The sequence below is a fragment of the Artemia sp. Qi Xiang Cuo genome, chromosome 7 (assembly GCF_049724085.1).
Source record: "Artemia sp. Qi Xiang Cuo chromosome 7, ASM4972408v1, whole genome shotgun sequence".
NCBI classification, from domain to species: domain Eukaryota; kingdom Metazoa; phylum Arthropoda; class Branchiopoda; order Anostraca; family Artemiidae; genus Artemia; species Artemia sp. Qi Xiang Cuo.
Window position 1 is genome coordinate 30,354,539 of NC_142800.1, and position 20,856 is coordinate 30,375,394.

At 35.2% G+C, this 20,856-nt stretch overlaps 1 protein-coding gene across 4 annotated transcripts in view; it reads right to left on the reverse strand.

The window, feature by feature from the left end:
- The window catches only part of LOC148950156 (nidogen-like), a 364,016-nt gene that overhangs the window by 10,370 nt on the left and 332,790 nt on the right, over positions 1 to 20,856 (reverse strand). For all 4 annotated transcript variants that reach the window (XM_089092178.1, XM_089092180.1, XM_089092177.1 and 1 more), the window contains 6 exons: positions 17,616 to 17,772; positions 12,712 to 12,840; positions 9,091 to 9,201; positions 5,440 to 5,784; positions 3,515 to 3,623; positions 308 to 426 (listed from right to left, as the gene is read on the reverse strand). In XM_089092178.1, the coding sequence (XP_088948304.1) occupies positions 308 to 426; positions 3,515 to 3,623; positions 5,440 to 5,784; positions 9,091 to 9,201; positions 12,712 to 12,840; positions 17,616 to 17,772 (970 nt within the window). The remainder of the gene's footprint in view (positions 1 to 307; positions 427 to 3,514; positions 3,624 to 5,439; positions 5,785 to 9,090; positions 9,202 to 12,711; positions 12,841 to 17,615; positions 17,773 to 20,856) is intronic.

Below are 20,856 nucleotides of genomic sequence, written 5' to 3' on the forward strand. Positions count from 1 at the left end.
TTCCTATAGTCGCTAATCTTCTATAATCTTGTTATAATTTCTTATAGTCGTAAAAAAGAAAACATTTATACCCTCAATTAAGCTGGGAATTTAAGTGCAACTTCAAAAGTAGCTAGAAAAGCTGAAATATAAATTTAAGTATAAGGTGCTTAATTTTCTGCAGGACATGCGTAAACGATATTCCTCTGAAGAAGTAAAATTATTTCCGTCAAGTTTACAGTTGATATTCTAGTTTTGTTGGTTTCATCAACTGAAAAGGATTTTACACCGAAACCTTAAAGTTAGAAAGAAACAATAGAACTTTTACCTGTAGGGCAAGAATTTGGCACAGCTACAATTCCGTACAGTTTCCCATGGCCACCAAATGGCACTTCAATTGATCCGCTATATAGTCCAGTACTTTTATCCGCCACTAAGACTTTTTTCCTGCCAATGAAAAATTCTCGTTATAAAATATTTATCAAGAGTATTCTTAGAAATATCGCTGACGCCACTCTTCATAGACCCAGTGCATCCAAATTTTAGTTATTTTCTAGGTGGAATCAAATTTTGTTTTCATAGTGGTTTGATGAGAGCTACGAACATTTGCCTATGAACATTCGAATATTTACTATGGAAATGTGCAAGAAAAATGTATTTCCTCAAAATTATTAACTAGTAAAATCAAATGCATTAAGCACTACAGGGTTTGTCCAGAAAGTAATAGGACTGAGTCGATTTAAAAACGTTTATTGAGTCAATCGTTACAATTCTTTCAAAACTTTCAAAATAGGCTCCATTTGCGTCAATGCAGCGCTGGCAGCGCGATTTTCAAGCATTGAAGGCGTCACGGTATACATTCTCCGGAATAGCCTTGAGAGCCGCGGTGCATGCTGCTTGGATCCCCTCTGTCGCCTCATATACTTGCCTTTCCACGGCCTTTTTAGGCGAGGAAATAAAAAAAGTCAGGGGGGCCACATCTGGGCTGTAGGGTGGCTGCGGAAGCGTCGGGATGCAAGCCTTGGGCAGGTAGCTGTTACAAGAAAGGCGGTGTGAGCCGGGGCGTTGTCGTGGTGTAACTTCCAGTCTGCTGCGATGTCTTGTCGGACCCGATTGACCCTTTGTCTGAGTCTCTTGAGCCCTTCCACATAAAACTTGGCGTTGGCGGTTTGTCCAGGATGAACACATTCATTGTGGCCGATGCCTTTGACGTCAAGACAGACAATGAGCGTCGTTTTCACTTTGGATTTGCTCATTCTTGCCTCTTTTGGGTAAGGAGACGTCGACGTGTGCCACTCGGAAGATTGCCTCTTTGTCTCGGGATCGTACTCATAGATCCAGCACTCGTCACCTGCGATTACATTATTCAAAAATTGGGGGTCTCTTTCACACTTGTTCAAATTTTCTTGGCATACTTCCACTCGCCGCAATTTCTGGTCGTCAGTGACCACTTTTGGGACCATCTTGCTGCACACCTTGCGAATGTTCAAATGCACCGTCACAATGTCATGAACGACATATTTTGGTAAATTTTACATTTGAGCAATTAAACGAATACTTAGTCGACAGTCTGGGTTCAAAACTTTGCGCACACGAGTCACATTGTCATTTTTTGTCGAAGTTAAATGTTTTTCAGCACGTTCTGCATCGGCGACCTCTTCCCGGCCCTCCAAAAAGGCCTGGTGCCACCGAAACACTACTTCTTGCTAAAGCAACATCTGGGTAAGCCTGCTTGATCACATCAAACGTCTCTGTTGCAGATTTACCGAGTTTTATACATATTTTAATCGCGTATCTCTGCTCTAACGAACGCTGCATTTTCGGCTTGCACCATTCACAGAAAATACGTCACGGAATAATGCCTGTCCTGACTCTCCAGGTGCTCGGACACGACCGCCCAGCAGCTCGTTTGTTAGCTAGGAAAGCCCTCTACCGAATCCAGTCGGAGCGCGCACGCTCCGAAGTACAGTCGTGGCGAAAGAAAATTGGTTCTATTACTTTCCGGACAAACCCTGTATGACCATTTGGCTAAACTTGACATTTCTCAAGTAGAGTTCCGAAACTCGAACACGTTTGTGGGCCACAAAGGTATTTATGTGCTAAATCAGCTGTCAGTTAGGGTTCAAAGTTACTTCAGACCTTTTGTCACGCTGGGAAGAAGATAACCTCTCAAGCTTTGCTGTTTGGATCTATGGTTTTAATTGATTTAAGCTGGAATAGAACAACCTTTACCGCCACCACACTCCGCTATATACTAGATCTAAGAAATATCTGAATTTCACCACTGATCGAAAAATAAAACTTTCCAAAGTGGTTGTTTTGCCATTTTTGCAATGGCACCAAAGGCTAAGAAAACTCTAATTGACTGTTTGCAAATTGAGCTGGAAGCGCGTCAACTTTTGTCGATAGTTTTTTAGAACCTTCTTAATTGCTCCAAGTCGTTCTTGACCTAGCAAACATGTATGCATTCTGTAAAGGCTTTTTCTGATGACAAAACAGATTCATAAACAAGATTCAGAATTATCACCAGCACAGAGAAGTTTATCAAACTCTGGATTGTTGAATATTAACTGTGGAAAAACAAAATTTATACAACCCTCACTCCCCAACCACAACATTGTTTTCAGCAAGATTGTCCAATTTACCACCTAGATTGTAAACTCAGACTCCGATTGCCAGTAAAACGGTATTTTTATGATCTAGATTGTCAGTGAAGCTGCATTTCTTTTTCTTTTTTTGCAGTTTAGATTATGAAATTCTCCTTCGGTTTGTTAGTGAACAAGGCCTAACGTGTATGCTTTACCATTATTTCAATGATGTATCCAATATATTACAAGTTGAATTGCAGCGATTAGAATACTTGCACGTTGCAGCCCCGCTCAAGCTCCTTCGCTATGAAATCTGTTAACATGAATTTCTATATAAAAAAAAAGTCTCACCCAACGATTGGTTGTCATTTAGAACGTCTATCAGCAGAAGCAGGTGTGCGAAGGCCGTTGTCAAACTTCTTCTAAGAGAGTTTCAGTCATCTACCAGCGAATCAACAATGGCACGTTTTGCCAAGATTAACGATACATTCTCAAATTGTTAATGATGGTACGATTTTTGCTGTAGAGATAAGTGTGACTTCTTATGTGTTCTTATGTTTTTTTTTTGTTTCAATTCAAGACAAGAATAATTACTGGATGAGTCATAGCTATCACTTTAATAGTACTCAAACTAGCAATTTAATCAAGAAGAAAAAAATAATGTACGAAATTAATTTAAATTTCACTTTTGCACGACTCGTTTTCTAAAAGAAGGTATAAAAACTTGCTAATTAGAGTTTGTGAATTCTTAAGAAATCTAGACTGAGGTGAGGATATATACACTATAAAAAGAGCAAGACAAGAATTTTTTGGCACTGACTCTTAAGTGAAGCTGTTCAAGATTTCCTCTGTGGTTGGCGTTGTTTAAGATTGGTTGTTTAAGATTGATCATTGTGATATACCAAACTTTTTTTTACTACACTTTTTTTTCGTGTAAAATTACTTACTCTTCCCAGTCGGTCCAGTAAATCTGTCCCTCATAATGTGTGATGCCGAATGGGTATTTTGCATTAACATTAAGTGAACGTCTTCCTTCTCCATCGACTCCAATGCATTCTGTAACAAAAATAAACATAAAAACAGCCTTAAGAAAACGAGGCTTTGAGGCGTTCAAAGTTTCATTCTAACCTACAGACCGTCATTAAATATACAAGGTTCTTACATTCCACCCAAGAAAGCCGTTTAGACCATAGCTAGGGAATCCCTCAAGCGTAATTCTGGACATGAGCCGATTCTTTAGCTTATGCATTGGCAAATTACATATATTGCAATCAATATTTATTATTTAGACAGGTTATAATTTTTAAAAGTTGAAACTTTCAAATCCTCAGTAAAGAGGTTAATATAGCATATTCGCTCTGTTATATAGAAAGGTTTCCCGCCCTAGTATCAGACCCATCTTTTGTAGCATTAATCAAACGATTATAACTTGAAATATGCTGCAAGAACATAAAAACAAATACCTGGTTTGGCTGTGAAATCGGTAAACCTGATAAAAACAAATAACAGAGGTAAGTGACAATGAAGATACGTAGCTTAGTCTTGGTTATACGGAATGTAACCCTCATCTCACCGGAAAAAATATTCAGGTATGTCACAGTTATATTATGATTGGTTATTATTATGCTCTACAAATATCATGGTAAGTCACCATTATCAATGTACCATCTGAATATGTCGAATCTCTCTACAGCTAAGGTTGACAAAAGCTATAAAAAAAAAGGTGTTTTGACACTTGACCATGCGATCCAATGCCAACAATACTTTATGCCAAAATTACATGAAATCGCCTAGTGAAATGCTGGATATTTTTTATGTTTGTGTTATAACCAAAAGATAGACAGCTCGATGGCCCAAAAATGGAAACATGTTTTTACATAGTGGTGGAAAAATCGCAACAGGGCTTAAATAGCTATACTCATATGAATATAAGGTATTGTTTGTGTAGCAGTTTTAAACACTAACCCATGTAAATAATTTTTTGAGTTATTTACAAGATCTAGCATCAGCGAATAAACTTCACGTGGTAAAAATTTTTATGCCCCATATAGTATAGTCCTTACAGTTAGAAAATCCATCCAAGTGAAAGTCTCAAGCACGAGAGTAGTGTTAACACCCCTGCTGGGTGTGACCTATTGAATATTGTCTCCAAATTAAAAATTATATTGCTACTGTATTACTTCTGTTACTACTAACAACTCACTGCAGCACCAAGTCGCGTGAGGCCAACATGGCTTCACACACTTCTCCATCCCAATTTATTCAAAGCTTCCCTCTTTATACAGTCCCAGAATATTCTCATTTTCGTTATATCTTTTCTTACGACATCCTCTCGCCCCAACTGGGGACGACCAGTTTTTTGCTTGGCCCTTGACGGTTGGTCGAACAGGGCAATCTTTGGAAGTCTGTCATCCGCAGGACGTGACCTAGCCATTTCAACCTTTCTCTCATTATAGCCCTAGAGATAGGACTGGATCCGACTTTTCATACAGCCTACTGTATTGCTACAGTAAAATCGCTTCTGTACGTCATCAGAACCTATTTTTGGAGTTTTTTTTTATTTACCTAGGTTATCAAAGAAAACGTTGTTGCAATAGTCAACATTCGTCAAATGCATCAATGTACAGTTTTAGACGTTATAATATTAGAGTGAGATGTTTTCTTTATACAATTTTTGCTCTCAATGCTTGTCACTTTTGTGGTTGTTGCTCTTGTTTAGAAAAAGTACTTTGACAGTAAAATTTGATAAGAACAGAAATGAAAAACGGAAATAATCGATGTAAGTTTTAAAATACTAAACTAGAGAAACAACTGTTCAGTTACCATTGGTACCAGGAAATAAGGAAAGATCACAACGAACAGTTTTACTTGCCTACTTTGTTGTAGCCAGCATCTGTCCAACACAACTCATCTCTTTCGTCATCTATTGTTAGTGAGTTTGGTAGACTTAAACCTTCTCTGACAAAAGTAGATCTTTCTGAACCATCCAAGTTGGATACCTCTATTTTTGGCTCTTCTCTGTACCAATCTGACCAGTATAGTTTCCCGCGTCGTGAATGAACTGCGATCCCTCTTGGATTGACTAGATTGGAATTGATTATTGTTCTTCTTACTTGAGTGTCAATACTTGCTGCTTCAATCTTTGCTGACTGAGAATCAACCCAGTAAATTACCCGAGAAAGGTGATCAATAGCTATGCCTTCGGCAGCACCAGCACCTGAAAGATAAAAACAAAATTGTGTCTAAAGAAGAGTTCTAAGAAAAAATTTACACAAAATTTCAGTGAAAGGTGAAATAGAAATTGAAACGTATCGTTGAACATAATTTCTTATTTGGAAGGTTGAAGAGGTAAAGGTCAAAATGAGAGAAGCTTAGGTTTTGATATAATTGTTAATGCAAGATTTCATTACTTTTACCTGACACATAAAATTAAATCCACTACTTCAAAATTTGGATGCAGAATTAAGTTACTTCTGCTAGTTGATGTTTCAGGTATGGTACATAATAACATTATTTCGTCTAATATATTCTTTAAGCAAAATAAACGAGGTACTCGGATGCTTATATTTGAATTTATCAGAATCAGAAACTTCAGAATTTCCTGAATGTCACCAACCTCTTTGTGAAACTGTTTTACCTCTTTCGATTTTATTCATTTTAGTAGCACAGATAGGAAAACCGACAGCGGCAGTCAATAATATTGGAAAGATTAAGGTTTCAAAGAGGAAGAATCGGAGGAAAGACTCATAGCTTTGCCGAGAATAGCACTCCTTGAAGGAAAACCAAGAAGGATAGAACAATACAATTGAGAAAAGTAAAAAATTGGGAGTTAATAGGGGAATAAATTTATTTTTTGGCCGGAAGTACCTCAAAGGAAATGTCAGAAACAAAAAGCCCATTAAGTTTCAGTTGTTATATGGACAACAAAACTAGATTTTTTTTTCTGAAGTTAGGAGATGCTGAAAATGAAATTGTGAAAAAAAAATTAAATATAAAGCAAGGATTAAGGGAGAAACACGATAAATTATGTTTGCTCTAAGTTTAGTGCCGCTTTTCACTTTCATTTAAAAAAAACTCGTTTTTTTTTTATATTTTTGGACTCCAAAAAAACTTTCACTTGTATGTTCATATGTAATGTCTATTCGTTTGTAGTATCATATACATATTTTTCTAAATATGAAGAGGCATGTCTCTCCCTCAACCCCTAATCTTAACGATAAAGTTCAAATTTTTTTTTATCACAATGCTTTAATTTTTAAAACTAGGGCTTTCTGTTAAAAACTACTGTTACTGCAATCTACCGATAACCCTTCGGCACCAATATTGCCGACTTGGTCTAAATATATTACTCCACAAAAGCTTAGGGTATAAATTCCTGTCCTGATATTGATTTGAAGGGACTCCTATTGACATTTTTTTCAGTTTGGGTCTAAAATGAACTTCTTAAGATTTCTAGTATCTCTACCTCTGCAAAAAGACCCACATACACCCCTCTAACATGTACTTTATGTAGGCTAATGTATTATTAGATTTGTTACATAACATCCTTCTAATAGTCATTTGTGTTTTATGGATTGCATGTATATTTAGGGACAAATGCACCATTGTGAAGCAGTTAAATTTGGGGCTTATGGAAATAGCTTTTCGTTATTTTTAAATCGATTGAGTATCTTATAACATTCTGCCGTCGAATTTTGGTCCTATTTGGCTAAAATAGATATCTTGTAGCAAAAAATAGTGGAAATCAGCAATAGCTGTGGTGTGATCTGTCTCTTCTCGATATTGTACAACCACTGGTCTAATAAGATTAGCCCTGGTAAAACAAAGAAAACGGTGACTCTCTTTCTTAGGAAAAATACGAATTTTACATATGTAGAATTAACATAAAAAGTAGTTTCTTTCGATATTTATTGTTATCAAAATTTCCTGTCTTGGATACGGAATTTGGATAGTTCCGTACAATTATTGGTTTCATAAAACTGCTTAAAACTTCTCAGTAAAACGAAAAAGTAGTTACTTTTTCAAATAATGCTCAGATAGATATGGCAAAAGTACTCAATACGCTCTTCTTCCAATTTCATTTATTTTGTCTGTAAAGGGCTAGGCACACGTAGCTAATTTCGGGAACCGATTTCAGCAAGGATGTATTCCACGTCGAGTGATTCTAATTAATGATTCTAAGACGCGGGGCTTAGTGACGTTTTTTCGGTGATTAATCATCATTAATTACGTTCTAGACAAGGGATGTACTAGGGCTTTTGAGATTTAGGCATGTAATTAATTGTATTTAATGATTATCTTAAATTAATCGTAATTAATGATGATTAATCACCAAAAAACGTCACTAAACCCCGCCTCTTACCATCATTAATTAGTATCACTCGACGTGGAATATACCCTTGCTGAAATCGGTTCCCGAAATCAGCTACGTGTGCGGAGCCCTTAATTCGTCTCCTCGTTAATTAACATTTTTGCGCTCTCCCCCATTCAGGGAAGATTTCTGATAATTTGGAATCAGAACCGAGTCTTCAACAAATTCTAGTTATGGGTATTTTCCAAGGTTGGAAGACTATTGGCTGGAAGACTGCTCTTTTCTGCGCCATGCATATCTGACATTGATCAGCGTAACATATTAAATTGTTTGCTTTGAAATATAACCTACTTTTTTCCCTTTTTTTGTTTTACTGCATGATCAGTTTACTTTACCTACATGAGTAAAAAGAACAACAAAAAAGCACCTAAATTCATTAAGCCTTTATACGAAAATAAGCATCGTTTGCTCAGTATGTGTTGAGGGTCAACTTGAGGACCCAGGGTGACATGTATTCTCGCTTCACCATCTTTTTCACTTTTTTAAGAAATCCATTCTCGAAGAAACATAAAGACAATAATATATTTGTTGAGTTTTATTTTATTTGTCAAATTAAATAGTTGTTAAGTTAAACCGTTTGTTCTTATGGTGTTTCTAGAAACTATGAGAAGCCACACAATCAGGGATTCCTTTCAGTGGGTTCCATGATTTTCTGTATTGGAGGGTGAAATTTGTCAAGCATTGTGGCAAATCGCGAAGCCTTGATTTTTTTTTGGGGGGGGGGGGTATATTCAACATAACTGCAGATGAACCCTTTTTACGGCATTGTAGCAACAATTATGATATTTAAGGTATAGCAAGTCTACAGGTTCGTAGGGACGTGTATGTTGGCAATATTTAATGTTTTCTCAGTTGTAAGAGTAAAGAAGCTTTCAAAGAATGCTGAAATAAATGATTCTTAAACTGTATCGGAATTAAACTTCAAAAGGCTGTGCCGTAGCTTCTCGAATAAAAGAAAGTGAACTTCCTAGGCCTAAGCTGGGCATGGGAAAACTTTCCTCTTATGATAAATTTCATAGGGGGTGTAATCTAAAATACTTTAATTTCCTTCTTTGTCTATGGCTCGCATGTAAACGAAAAATCCATTGGAAACATAAACGATTTTTTAACAATTAAAACCTATTGATATTGTATGTTTTAAATAATGCTTACTGTTCTGTAGAAAATGTTCCCTGTGAGAGCCATCGTAGTTGGATCTCTTAATTGCGTGGCCAGCAACATCTCCCCAATAAACTTTACCTTCACTGCAATCAATAGCGACTCCTGGAAGAATTCAAATATGAGGATTGCCAGTTTTAAGTATACAAAATGACTTTCACCAGACATTGTGACACCCTAACTACATCGATTGTCAGGTCTTGGACATATGGGGATATACAGGAGGATAAGAACAGGGGCGGATCTAGAGCAAAATCCTGGAGGGGGGCACAATGTGAAAAGTGCACCAATAAGCGAAATCTTGGGGAGAGGCCCAGGGGCGTCGTTTGGGGTGGGTGGCAAGGGGGGACAGTTCCCCCCCCCCCAAGGATGTGGAGGAAAAATATTATACATCCCATGCCCTTTGACTATCCAGATATGGACCCTTCTCGCCCCTCCTCCCCAATAAAAATGCTGGAGATTTGCCCCTCGGGAGGCCAAATATGACATGGGCGCCAATATTTGACCAAATTGACAAATTCATTTAAAAAAAAAGAGTCAGAAACAGAAAAAACAAGAAATGACGAAGCCAAAAAAATCTGGGGGGGGGGGTTCCTCCATCCTTCGGATCCGTCAGTGGATAAGAATCTAGCCAAAACCGAAAACCTGTGTATAGAGAATACTTCGAATTATTTTTTTCGAATGTTTTGTTTCAATGATTTTTGCAAATGACTAGAGTTACAAATATGACTTAACTTGTTCGGAAAAAGAAACACTAATAAAGAAAAAAAGAAGAAAATACTACTTCTGACACAATCTTAGATCACATCTAATACGGTTAATTAATACTATGGCATAAACTTAACTGACATACTGGCCTCCTGAGCGCATCACCTTTAAGTGCAGAAATTTTGCCTTAAGAAAGCCCTGCTTTTGCTAATGAGCGTTTTGATAAAACCATAGACTGCGTCCGTTTCATCATATTATGATGTCTTATTTTGTTAGTAACTTAATATGATTTCTGAGGCAATAATGGCTTTTCTAGCAAGGGATACTGTTTATTGACTTAGCAAACAATTTTAAGTAAAACAAACCTTATGATGAAAAAAAAAAAAAAAAAAATGAGACGTACATCTTTAAGGTTTGGGAGGTGTTACTGACTTAAAATCTGGAAATCAAGTTTTGCTGTTTTGGTTGTTATTAGACAACTCGGCCGCGACTTAATATACCTGATGAGGATTTGCTGCGCATTAAAGGCTGCAGATGCGCTTGTATTGTGAGATAGTTATACTTTTCTGCACCATTAGAAGGACCTTTTCTGCACCTTTTCTCTATGCCTATGACTGAAAGGTAAATCCTCCTTACCATGCCTAATAGGGCCGTAACGGTTGAAATTTCACAAGTCGGGTAGTTTTCTGGTTTCTGTTTTCTTGGGCTACTTAATCTCCTCTCGCTGTGCTATTGTATTTTGGACTGCCTCCCCATCGTAGTACAATATTTGCAGATATTATTATTGGGCTAGGGAATGCTTGTGACATGGAACATAGCAGAATTAAGGGGCAATTACCATACTGTGGTTTCGACTAACAAATATAAACGTTTTGAAGTAGAATTGTTAGGAGTCTCGGACACTCGTCTTCTATGGCTATGTGGGATGAAATTGGGTAATGTCTAATTTATTGATTTTGATTAGAAGGGTGGTTCGTTATCCCAGGGAGGACTCATGATGAATAAGGAAGCTTTTAAATCTTGTCTAGAGTGGAATATGTTAGTAATAAAATTTTAGTTGCACATTTTACCGCAGAAAAGCGTAAGATATCCGTCTTTTTAGTTCATTCAGTCTGTTGGTGATGTCATTACAATGATCAAATTTTAGAGGCCTTCCATCAATTCTTCTGCTCAAGGGTGACTCTAGGAAGGGCCAAGGTTACATGATATACCAAATTTCTGGGAAAGTAGAATTTATTATAAACAAGTGTTTCCCTCTATTAGAGTAGCAGGAGATTAGTAAATTTGGGGATGGCAGAAGCTGAGTTTAACTAATAGTCTAGTTTCTTATGACCTAGCAATTATGGAAGCTGTATTCTACATTGACATTTGTTAGTTATTAAAATGCGACGATACAAGTTTTGTAATTTCAGGGCAATTTTGCTACCTTGACTTCGATTCCTTCTTGAATTCGGAGGGGACTGAATATTGAAGGGGTAAAAGTTAACCCCTCCCCCTTTTTTATTAATAAAAATAAGGTCACAGAATGTAAATAATTCACCTTAATCATACTGACGCCGGGATAACGTGTGGGCCTACATGGATAGGATATGCTCGAATATTCACTTTAAACCTTTTATTGATATGAATATTTAGTTTATTGCTTTGCAAGCTTCATCAATCTCTAGATTAGTGTTTAAATCACTATTTCAAATTCTCTAAAAATTACTTTAAAAGTGTTTCTATTCAAAATTGTTTTATCTGTTATTTGTTGTTAGAAAAGCTTCTTTCCTTTTAACTATAATCGTGGTAATAAGATTCATTATGGGAGTAGCTACGTTAGGACTAGTTGCGGCAGGAGTAGTAGTGGTATTATAATTAATAGCAGGGATGGATACTTCCTGCAAACCTATAAGAAATATTAGTCAGATACTTTCTGCAAAACTAAATATTTTTGAATTTTACACTGTAGCATAATTTATCAATGTCGTTAATTTATCAACACAATTGGTTTTTGATAATTTCAAAACTAACAATTTTCCCAAAATGATCATGAAGGACCATGAGTCAAAATAGGTACACCATGCACGAAACTTAGGCTACACTTAAGTGTTTCCAGTATGCAGACTGGAACAAACTTGTATTATTCTGATTTCACAAGGTACTACAACCATTTTTGCCTTTTTACTAAAGTGTGTTCATAATTTTTTTTGTTTTGTTGAAGTTAGTTATTCGCGTAACTCGATCTACTTGCCTCTGGGGCCCATGTGTCACGGTGCTCTCAGAAATATGTTTCATAGGCCTTTTGACCATTTTAATTAAAATGGCCACCTTGAAACGTGGATCAAGTGCCATTTACGGGGTTATTGGGGTACCCAGGATCAAATTTCAGCTGCCCTTCTATTTCTCTTCTCACTCAAAGAGCACATCAGAGCTCAGAATTTGCAACCGAAGTAGCCCTTTCCATCTTCTTACGATCTTCCTTTCCTTGTGATGAGTAAACAAATAATAGTGCTTGTGTATTATTACTTAAGTACCCGCTAAGCGTGTATTAATACCCGCTACTGTGTTTTCCAGTGCTCAATTATCATTAATCGTTAATTATTTGTTATTTCCTTCAACTTAAAATAGGAGGTCACGACAAATTCAGTCTTTTAAAATATATAAATGGGATGTCATTGTAGTTCAATCTGCACTTATAGTAACTCAAATTGGTCATAATTGTGTGTTACCTGTTGGCTTGGAGTGAAAATAGTAACATAAAATCAAATGACAAGTTATTATTAATAATAACTTAGTTCTGGGAGATACTCTACTTTTCTTACAATGTACACTAGTGGATACATTCTCCATGTTTTTGTTCTATTTTATTTTTGAGACTATCTTAAATGCAACTCTAACTAGGAAAACAAACTTAATTCCACATACCAATTGCTGTCTGGAATGGCTGGACTTGAATTGGTCGGCCAGGATCAGAATGAGTTGGTTTGAATGGTACACGAAGAACAGACATGCCTTGGGCAATGAGTAAGAAGTTAGCGTCGATTTTTTTCAGAGCTATAAAGGAAGAAAAACTGCAGAAAAAAAGGAAAAAGTAGTCACTGTCTGTTGAAAACTACTATTAGGAAAAGATAACAATGACTGATCTATAACTAGTCCAGCCCCCCAACCTCCCCCTTCCCCTCCCCCCGAAAAATACAACAAAAAACAACATACAAACTATTTTTTCATTGTTACATTATCTCATTTTACAAGGGTAAGCAAAGGTGGCTTATACGCCAGACAAGAACAACATTTGCCTATTTAGGATTTATTATTTGCTTTTTAAATATTCAAAAATTTGACCGATGCAATATTTAATTATCTTTGAATTCCTTCAAATTTTTCTGATTTGTAAACGTTTTCATTCCAATACATACTAAGGTTTTCACATTTTACGAGCCAGATTAATACAAAAGAAATGGATTGCAATGAGAATTAAAACATCCATGGTAATGAAAAGTAAGCAAAGAACCCATGTCCATTGCAGCATAATTTAAAAGAATTGAATTTTGAAAAAAAAAACATATAAGCAAACAATTTAGTTTTACGCATCTAAAATTCAGCAAGTTAGAGTTACTGATCATAAGTAATTAGTCTAGGAAAATTTGCAACATTTTAGAGAAATGGCAATAATACGCCCCCAAAGGGGCATGATTTTGATATAATATGCAATTTCAAATTCAACACGTCAGATAACCCTAAATCACAAGTTTCAAACCTCTACCGACAAAAATGTGAATTCATTGTTCTCACCATAAAAATAGTTACAGAACCGTTTCAACCTGTTGTTTTTTCGTTTTTTTTTCAGTAGTGACTGTATCCAACCGGTGGCTGTGAAAGATTGGAAGAGGGCTTGTTTGAACTATAATTTACACTTCTAATGCAGTTTTTAAACAAGTGCAGTTATCTGCCATCTTGTGCTACAAATTAACCATTTTGGCCCAAATAAGGCCAAAATGTTATCGACCAAACTTCTCAAATATGCATCGGCTTAAAATCTTGAATAATTATTTAAGAGCTGTAGGACTTAAGCGTAGAGATCGGGATTTGAGAGGGCGGTAGCCCTTTAAAGTTCCCATCACTCTTGAAAATTACATGAAAACGAACAGGTATTAAGTTAAAAACAATGACCTTTTAAATGAAAGTATAAAGCAGCATTTTCCAAACTGCGAGGCGTGCCTTCCTAGGGAGGTGCTGACTAGTCTATGGGGAGGCGCGAACATTAGACAGGATTGAAAAAAAATATCACATGAAGTTAAAGCTACGCAGTCACGCAAAATATCCTAACTTTTTCGATACTGACGGGGCTTACTGGTCCTAGCTGAACAAAAGCTAGATCACCATCTTAAGGTAAAATTAGCAAGATTTTATAGATGCCGATGAACGGTCCTTTCCGCGAGACAATAGGGCCATTTTTTAGCACTAAGATCTTTCATCTTTCTGCAAAGATTAACGTTTTTTCAAGTCATCTTTGTTCTAAGATCATACAGCTCACTGATGTTAGCAAAAAGCGTGAAAGACGCCATCTTTCGGCCATATAGAACAATGATGAGAGAACTTTGATGATATACTCATCATTGTTCTCAGACCGCTGATCAGAGCAGAATGATGAAAGACATTTGCATAAAAACGACAAAAGATGTAAGATCTTAGTTCAAAGATTTTACTTTTAAGCGTTTTCTGACAAAAGTTGTAATATCTTAGCACATTGACGAGTTAAAACACGGCCCTAATATATTAGACGGTCATTAGAGACGATCTTGGCGATCAATTATATTCTCGAATACGCTCTTCAAATTCAGAACTTACCTTACAAGTTAAAGAAGGAACTAATGAAGCTAAAACCGCACATTTAATTGGATATTTTCATTATGTTGAAGAGACTAATATAATTGACGATGCTTTTTTTTTTGCAAAGTCATATCCAATGATATTTTAATATAATTGATTATATTTTTTTAATGAAAAAGGATAATGTGGAATAATACCTACAGTGCAAAGTCAATATCAGGACATAAAACTCGCCGTCTAGCACTAATTAAAATGAAAATACCCGATGTTCTCTGGACTCACTGCATGCTCTACAAAGCAGCTCTTATATAAGATTAAATAAAAAAAAAACCAAGTTTTTTTTCACTGAAAATAAAGAGCAACATTGAAACTTAAAACGAACATAAATTATTACGTACATGAAGGGGGTCGTCCTTTCCTCAGTACCTCGCTCTTTACGCTAAAATTTGGTTTTTTGTTCCAGTTATTTAAGAGCGACTCCTGAATCACAAAGGCCGTTTAATTAGAATAATAAGCTCTTTTTAAAGTTCTAAAAAAAACTTTTAGCGTAAAGAGGGATGTATTGTAGAGAGAGTGACCCCTAAGATACGTAATAATTTCTGTTCGTTTTAAGTTTTAATGTTCCTCCTTACTTTCACTTGAAAAAAGCTTGTTTCTTTTATTTAATTTCTGATTGTATTTTAAAACAATGCTGGGAAATCCAGCTCCCCCTCCATGAAAAATTCCTTCCCCCAACGGAAAATTCCTCCATGAAAAGTTTCTCCGACGTAACCCCTCCCTCTCCACGAGAAAAATCCCCCCTGAAAAATGTCTGTATACTTCCCAATAACCAATACTATATGTAAACAATCGGCAAAGTTCATAGCTTGCACCCCTTCCCCCGGAGACTGAGGAGGGTCAAGTCATTCTCAAATACATAGTTAATAAATTTTCCTATTATGCTGGAAAAAAAATGGGTATCTGAAAATTTTGATCGGGCGACATTGAGAAAAAAACGAGCGTGGGAAAGGGGCTAGATGCCATCCAAAATTTTTGGTTACTTAAAAGGGGTAATAAAACTTTTCATTTCCGATCAAATGAGCCCTCTCACGACTTTCTACGATCGCTGGTTCGATACAATCACCACTGGGAAAAAACAACAATACATAAGGACGCATCAGTGATTTTTCTCCCGGCAAAAAGTGAAAAATTCCACATTTTTGTACATAGGAGCTTGAAACCTTTACAGTAGAGTTCTCTGGTATGCTGACTCTGATGGTGTCACATTCATCAAGATCCCTTGATGTTTTGGGGGTGTCCCTTCGCCCTTTTTCAAAAATTGTGTAAATCATCTCAGGCTTTTAACTTTTGATGGGTAACATTGAATTTTATTAATTTTACATATTTTGAATAAGCATCAAATTTGATTCTTTTGATGCATCTATTGTTATCAATACTGTGTTTCTCAGAGTTTCGGTTACTATTGAGACGCCTAGCTCCTTACTGACAGTTCGTTACCACGCACTGTTTGAAAATATGAGTGAGGAACTTAAAGATGTTTTTACAAAAATAATAATATTTATAAACTACATAAAAACAGTCTGTTATGAGTTAGATTATTTACAAAGCTGTATGACGGCTACTTACACGCCTCACTTTTGTACTATATTGAAGTACGCTGGCTATCTCATGCCAAAGTGATTCAAAGGATACATCGAGTCAAAGTGGAAATTATCGAAGAAAATCAAGATGAGGACGCAAATATGTTTAGGGTTTAGGGTATTTTAAATATTAAACTGACCTGTATGGTGCAAATTTTAGGAAAATTAAGTATTTTGAAGAAATTGATTTAAGGGCCACAAATGCATCTATTGATTCAAAATTTAATGTGAAAGCATTCATTAGAAAAATAAAATTTGGAAAAAAAAATGATATATTTTTACTTTTAAATTTGTATGCTCGTGATAGCAGAGAAGCAAACAAAAATGTATTTGTTGAACGCTTGGATACTTTGTTAATTCATTTCTTGAATTAGTTTAATAATTTCGATTTAAAAAAAATATTAGTGAATACAGAATCCTTTTAGTGGCGAAGAAGATGACAACTTTGAATGAACAAGTAACAAGAAATAAACTTGATTGAATTATCTTGTGATACTTCTTTAAAACAAAATTTCCAGATTTCTGCCATAGCTGAGATGAAATTGAAATATTGTGTTCATTTGGTTGTAGGAGATGAGTTTCGAGTAGCTATCTCATCATTGACACCGCCATTTGACAGACTTTGTGCTGATTATAGGCAAACACATCCATCTCATTAAAAGACAATATTCAAAAATTTGTATTTGTTTCTGTGTTTCTAATAGTTTATTTTAATAAATTTCGTAGTTCTAAAAATTGTCGTGTCTACATTATTTTATAAAATGGAAGGGAGACTCCATATGATGAAATATTTTTAAGGGAGCCATTGTAAAATAAATGTTGGAAATCACTGGTATAAAGTGATGTTAAAACGAAAACAGAACAGAAGTCATCCTATATATGAAAGAAATGATACATCTGTATAAAGTTTGACCTAATTCTGAAATATCTTAGCCCATGCAGGAATTGAAACTTAGCTCACAATATTACTCCCCAGCATATTAAGTCTTAGCTATTTTCCAGGCGTTGTATCCAAGTAAGATAACAAATAGACAATTGAGAAGATAGTTTATATATTTAATCAAATCACAAAAACATTATTTTGCGTTCAGCATAGGCCTGGAAAATATGACGTAGTTGGATCTATCAAGACACCTGTGAATATAAAACTATTTTCTCTTTTCTTTGACTCTTAGTTAAATTCCTCTACTAATTGTTCCATTTTAGGTAGTGCTCTTCTAAGCAACCTTCAGTGGTCTCCTTCAGGGTCAACATTTGGAAGTCTTTTATTCGTATTTTAATTCAGTTTTTTTTTAAATAAAGGAAAGAGACAAATTTAAGAAAAAGAGAAAACTACAGATGTAAATCATCAATCCCTACCTGTACAGTTAAAACCATCTCCAATAAATCCTTCCCTGCAAACGCATTGAGCTGGACTAGCTTGTCGAAGTTGACATCTTGCATTCCGGTCGCAGATACTTGGATCATCATCACAGTTAACAAGAGGATTGCATGTGTACCCATCCCCTGTATAACCCTGCAATACAAAAAGCAGAATTAATATTTTGAATAGCGACAAACTATTGCTTTTTTTTTCCAACAATTGTCGTATTTGCATTTTCTTTTACCGGGAAATTCCATGGTAACTTTTATGTTTTTTTAATATTTTTTATTTGCGTCTTTATAATCATCTATCACTCGTCCTGAGAAATATATATATATATATGCATATATATATATACATATATATATATATATATATATATATATATATATATATATATATATATATATATATATATATATATATATATATATACATGACTTGACTCGAAAAGCCAAGGCAGATAGTCTCTGTGAGAAGTAAAGATGGCTAGACTTTGTCAGAGTTGTTTAAAAAAAAATTAATTTCACTTTTCGAGGATAGTCTATTATCCACCTTAGGGCAACACTAAGGTAGTTAAGTCATTTTTGACAAGTTCTGATACTCGCTTTCAAGTGTCTGCTAACCGCACAATTCTTTATTCTGCACTTTCATATTGAGACGTTCTGACTCTTGTTGTCACTTGTAATCCTCACTGCCACTTATCTTCTAACTACATATTTCTTTATCCTCGCTGTTTAATATCTTCTAGTCACATGTTTCTTTGTTCTTTATTTTTGATTAATTCTGATTCTCGTTGTCGTAGGTCTTGTAGCCACATATTTTCTTGTCTTCACTTTCGTTTTTGACTCGTAATTCTCGCTGGTAATTTTCTTTTAATCACTTATTTATTTATTTTTCAATTTTGTTTTTGACTCCTTTTAATTGTCGTTTTTGCCAATATTCTAACCATATATTTCTTATCATTACTTTAGACTTTTTTCAATACCCTTTACCTTAGCTGCTTGGATCAGTTTTGTCAAATTTGATGGTCTAGGTTATTCATTATCACCCGTTGTGAATTTTCATTTCACAGGCCGTCCTTTTGATCTTGTCTCATTTGATAGTCCAGTTTGTTCATTTTGAGCAATTGTTAATTTACCTTTTGTCCCCAAGATATTATGAAACTGCTTAAAACACCTTCTTTGTTCTTCACTTTCATTTTTTATTCGTTCTGATCCTCGTTGTCACATATCTTGTAACCGCATATTTCTTTTGTACTTCACTTTCTTTTTTGACTCGTTCTTGTTTTCATTGCCGTTTAACTTTTAACGACCTCGAACCTTTCAAACCTATGATGACCCCATGACATCAGGAAGAGCCTCACATTGTTGGCTGTTAGTAGACAAAGGACAATGAAAATCCCTGTATACAAATCTGCCATGTAGCCATGTTGTTTTTCAAAGCTACTGCTGAAAAAAGACTTATTTTTGCAGAAATATATTTTGACTCAGAAATGAGTTGGGTCTTCTAAGTGCACACAGCATTTACATGTTCATGTCAAACTTTACATGTTCATAAAACTTTTATTTGCGATTTTTTCGTAATACATATTTCTTATTATTTTTTTTAGTTAAAAACTTTGTGGAACTGCTACTATAATCTTAAGAATACTAATGCTTAAAGTATGTTACCTTCTGAGTTCAAGTTGTTTATAATTAATAAAAAAAATTCTTATATGTGAGCAGCTCTGATTTTTGCTCTGGATGCCATTTTTACAATGAAAGACGCAAAGCGTTGAAAAAAACTTTCTTATATTTGCCACTAATTTGCTGCTAACTCTAAATATAAAAGCAAGAAAATTTAATGAAGGATCGCGTTATTTTAGCTTTGCGAAAATTGTCGATCTCCTCCCAGGAGAATACAAATCTTATAAAAGCTTTGATTCTGTAAAAGACAAAGAAAAAAGGTCGTCTTCCAAAAAAACACGAAAAATTTTCCATATATTTGCCACAAATTTGCTGCTAACGCCGAATATAAAAGTAAGAAAATTTAATGAAGGATCGCGTTATTTTAGCTTCGAATATCAAGGAAGTCAGTAACATAAATGCGAAAAATGTCGATATCCTCCCAGGAGAATACAAATCTTATAAAAGCTTTGATTCTGTAAAAGACAAAGAAAAAAGGTCGTCTTCCAAAAAAACACGAAAAATTTTCCATATATTTGCCACAAATTTGCTGCTAACGCCGAATATAAAAGTAAGAAAATTTAATGAAGGATCGCGTTATTTTAGCTTCGAATATCAAGGAAGTCAGTAACATAAATGCGAAAAATGTCGATATCCTCCCAGGAGAATACAAATCTTATAAAACCTTTGATTCTGTAAAAGACAAAGAAAAAAGGTCGTCTTCCAAAAAACACGAAAAATTTTCCATATATTTGCCACAAATTTGCTGCTAACGCCGAATATAAAAGTAAGAAAATTTAATGAAGGATCGCGTTATTTTAGCTTCGAATATCAAGGAAGTCAGTAACATAAATGCGAAAAATGTCGATATCCTCCCAGGGGAATACGAATCTTATAAAAGCTTTGATTCTGTAAAAGACAAAGAAAAAAGGATCGTCTTCCAAAATACAAGAAAAATCTTCAATATATTTGCCAAAAATTTGCTGCTAACGCCAAATATAAAAGCAAGAAAATTTAATAAAGGATCGCGTTATTTTAGCTTTGCGAAAATTGTCGATCTCCTCCCAGGAGAATACAAATCTTATAAAAGCTTTGATTCTGTAAAAGACAAAGAAAAAAGGTCGTCTTCCAAAAAAACACGAAAAATTTTCCATATATTTGCCACAAATTTGCTGCTAACGCCTAATATAAAAGTAAGAAAATTTAATGAAGGATCGCGTTATTTTAGCTTCGAATATCAAGGAAGTCAGTAACATAAATGCGAAAAATGTCGATATCCTCCCAGGGGAATACGAATCTTATAAAAGCTTTGATTCTGTAAAAGACAAAGAAAAAAGGATCGTCTTCCAAAATACAAGAAAAATCTTCAATATATTTGAGAAAAATTTGCTGCTAACGCCGAATATAAAAGTAAGAAAATTTAATGAAGGATCGCGTTATTTTAGCTTCGAATATCAAGAAAGTCAGTAACATAAATGCGAAAAATGTCGATATCCTCCCAGGGGAATACGAATCTTATAAAAGCTTTGATTCTGTAAAAGACAAAGAAAAAGGATCGTCTTCCAAAATA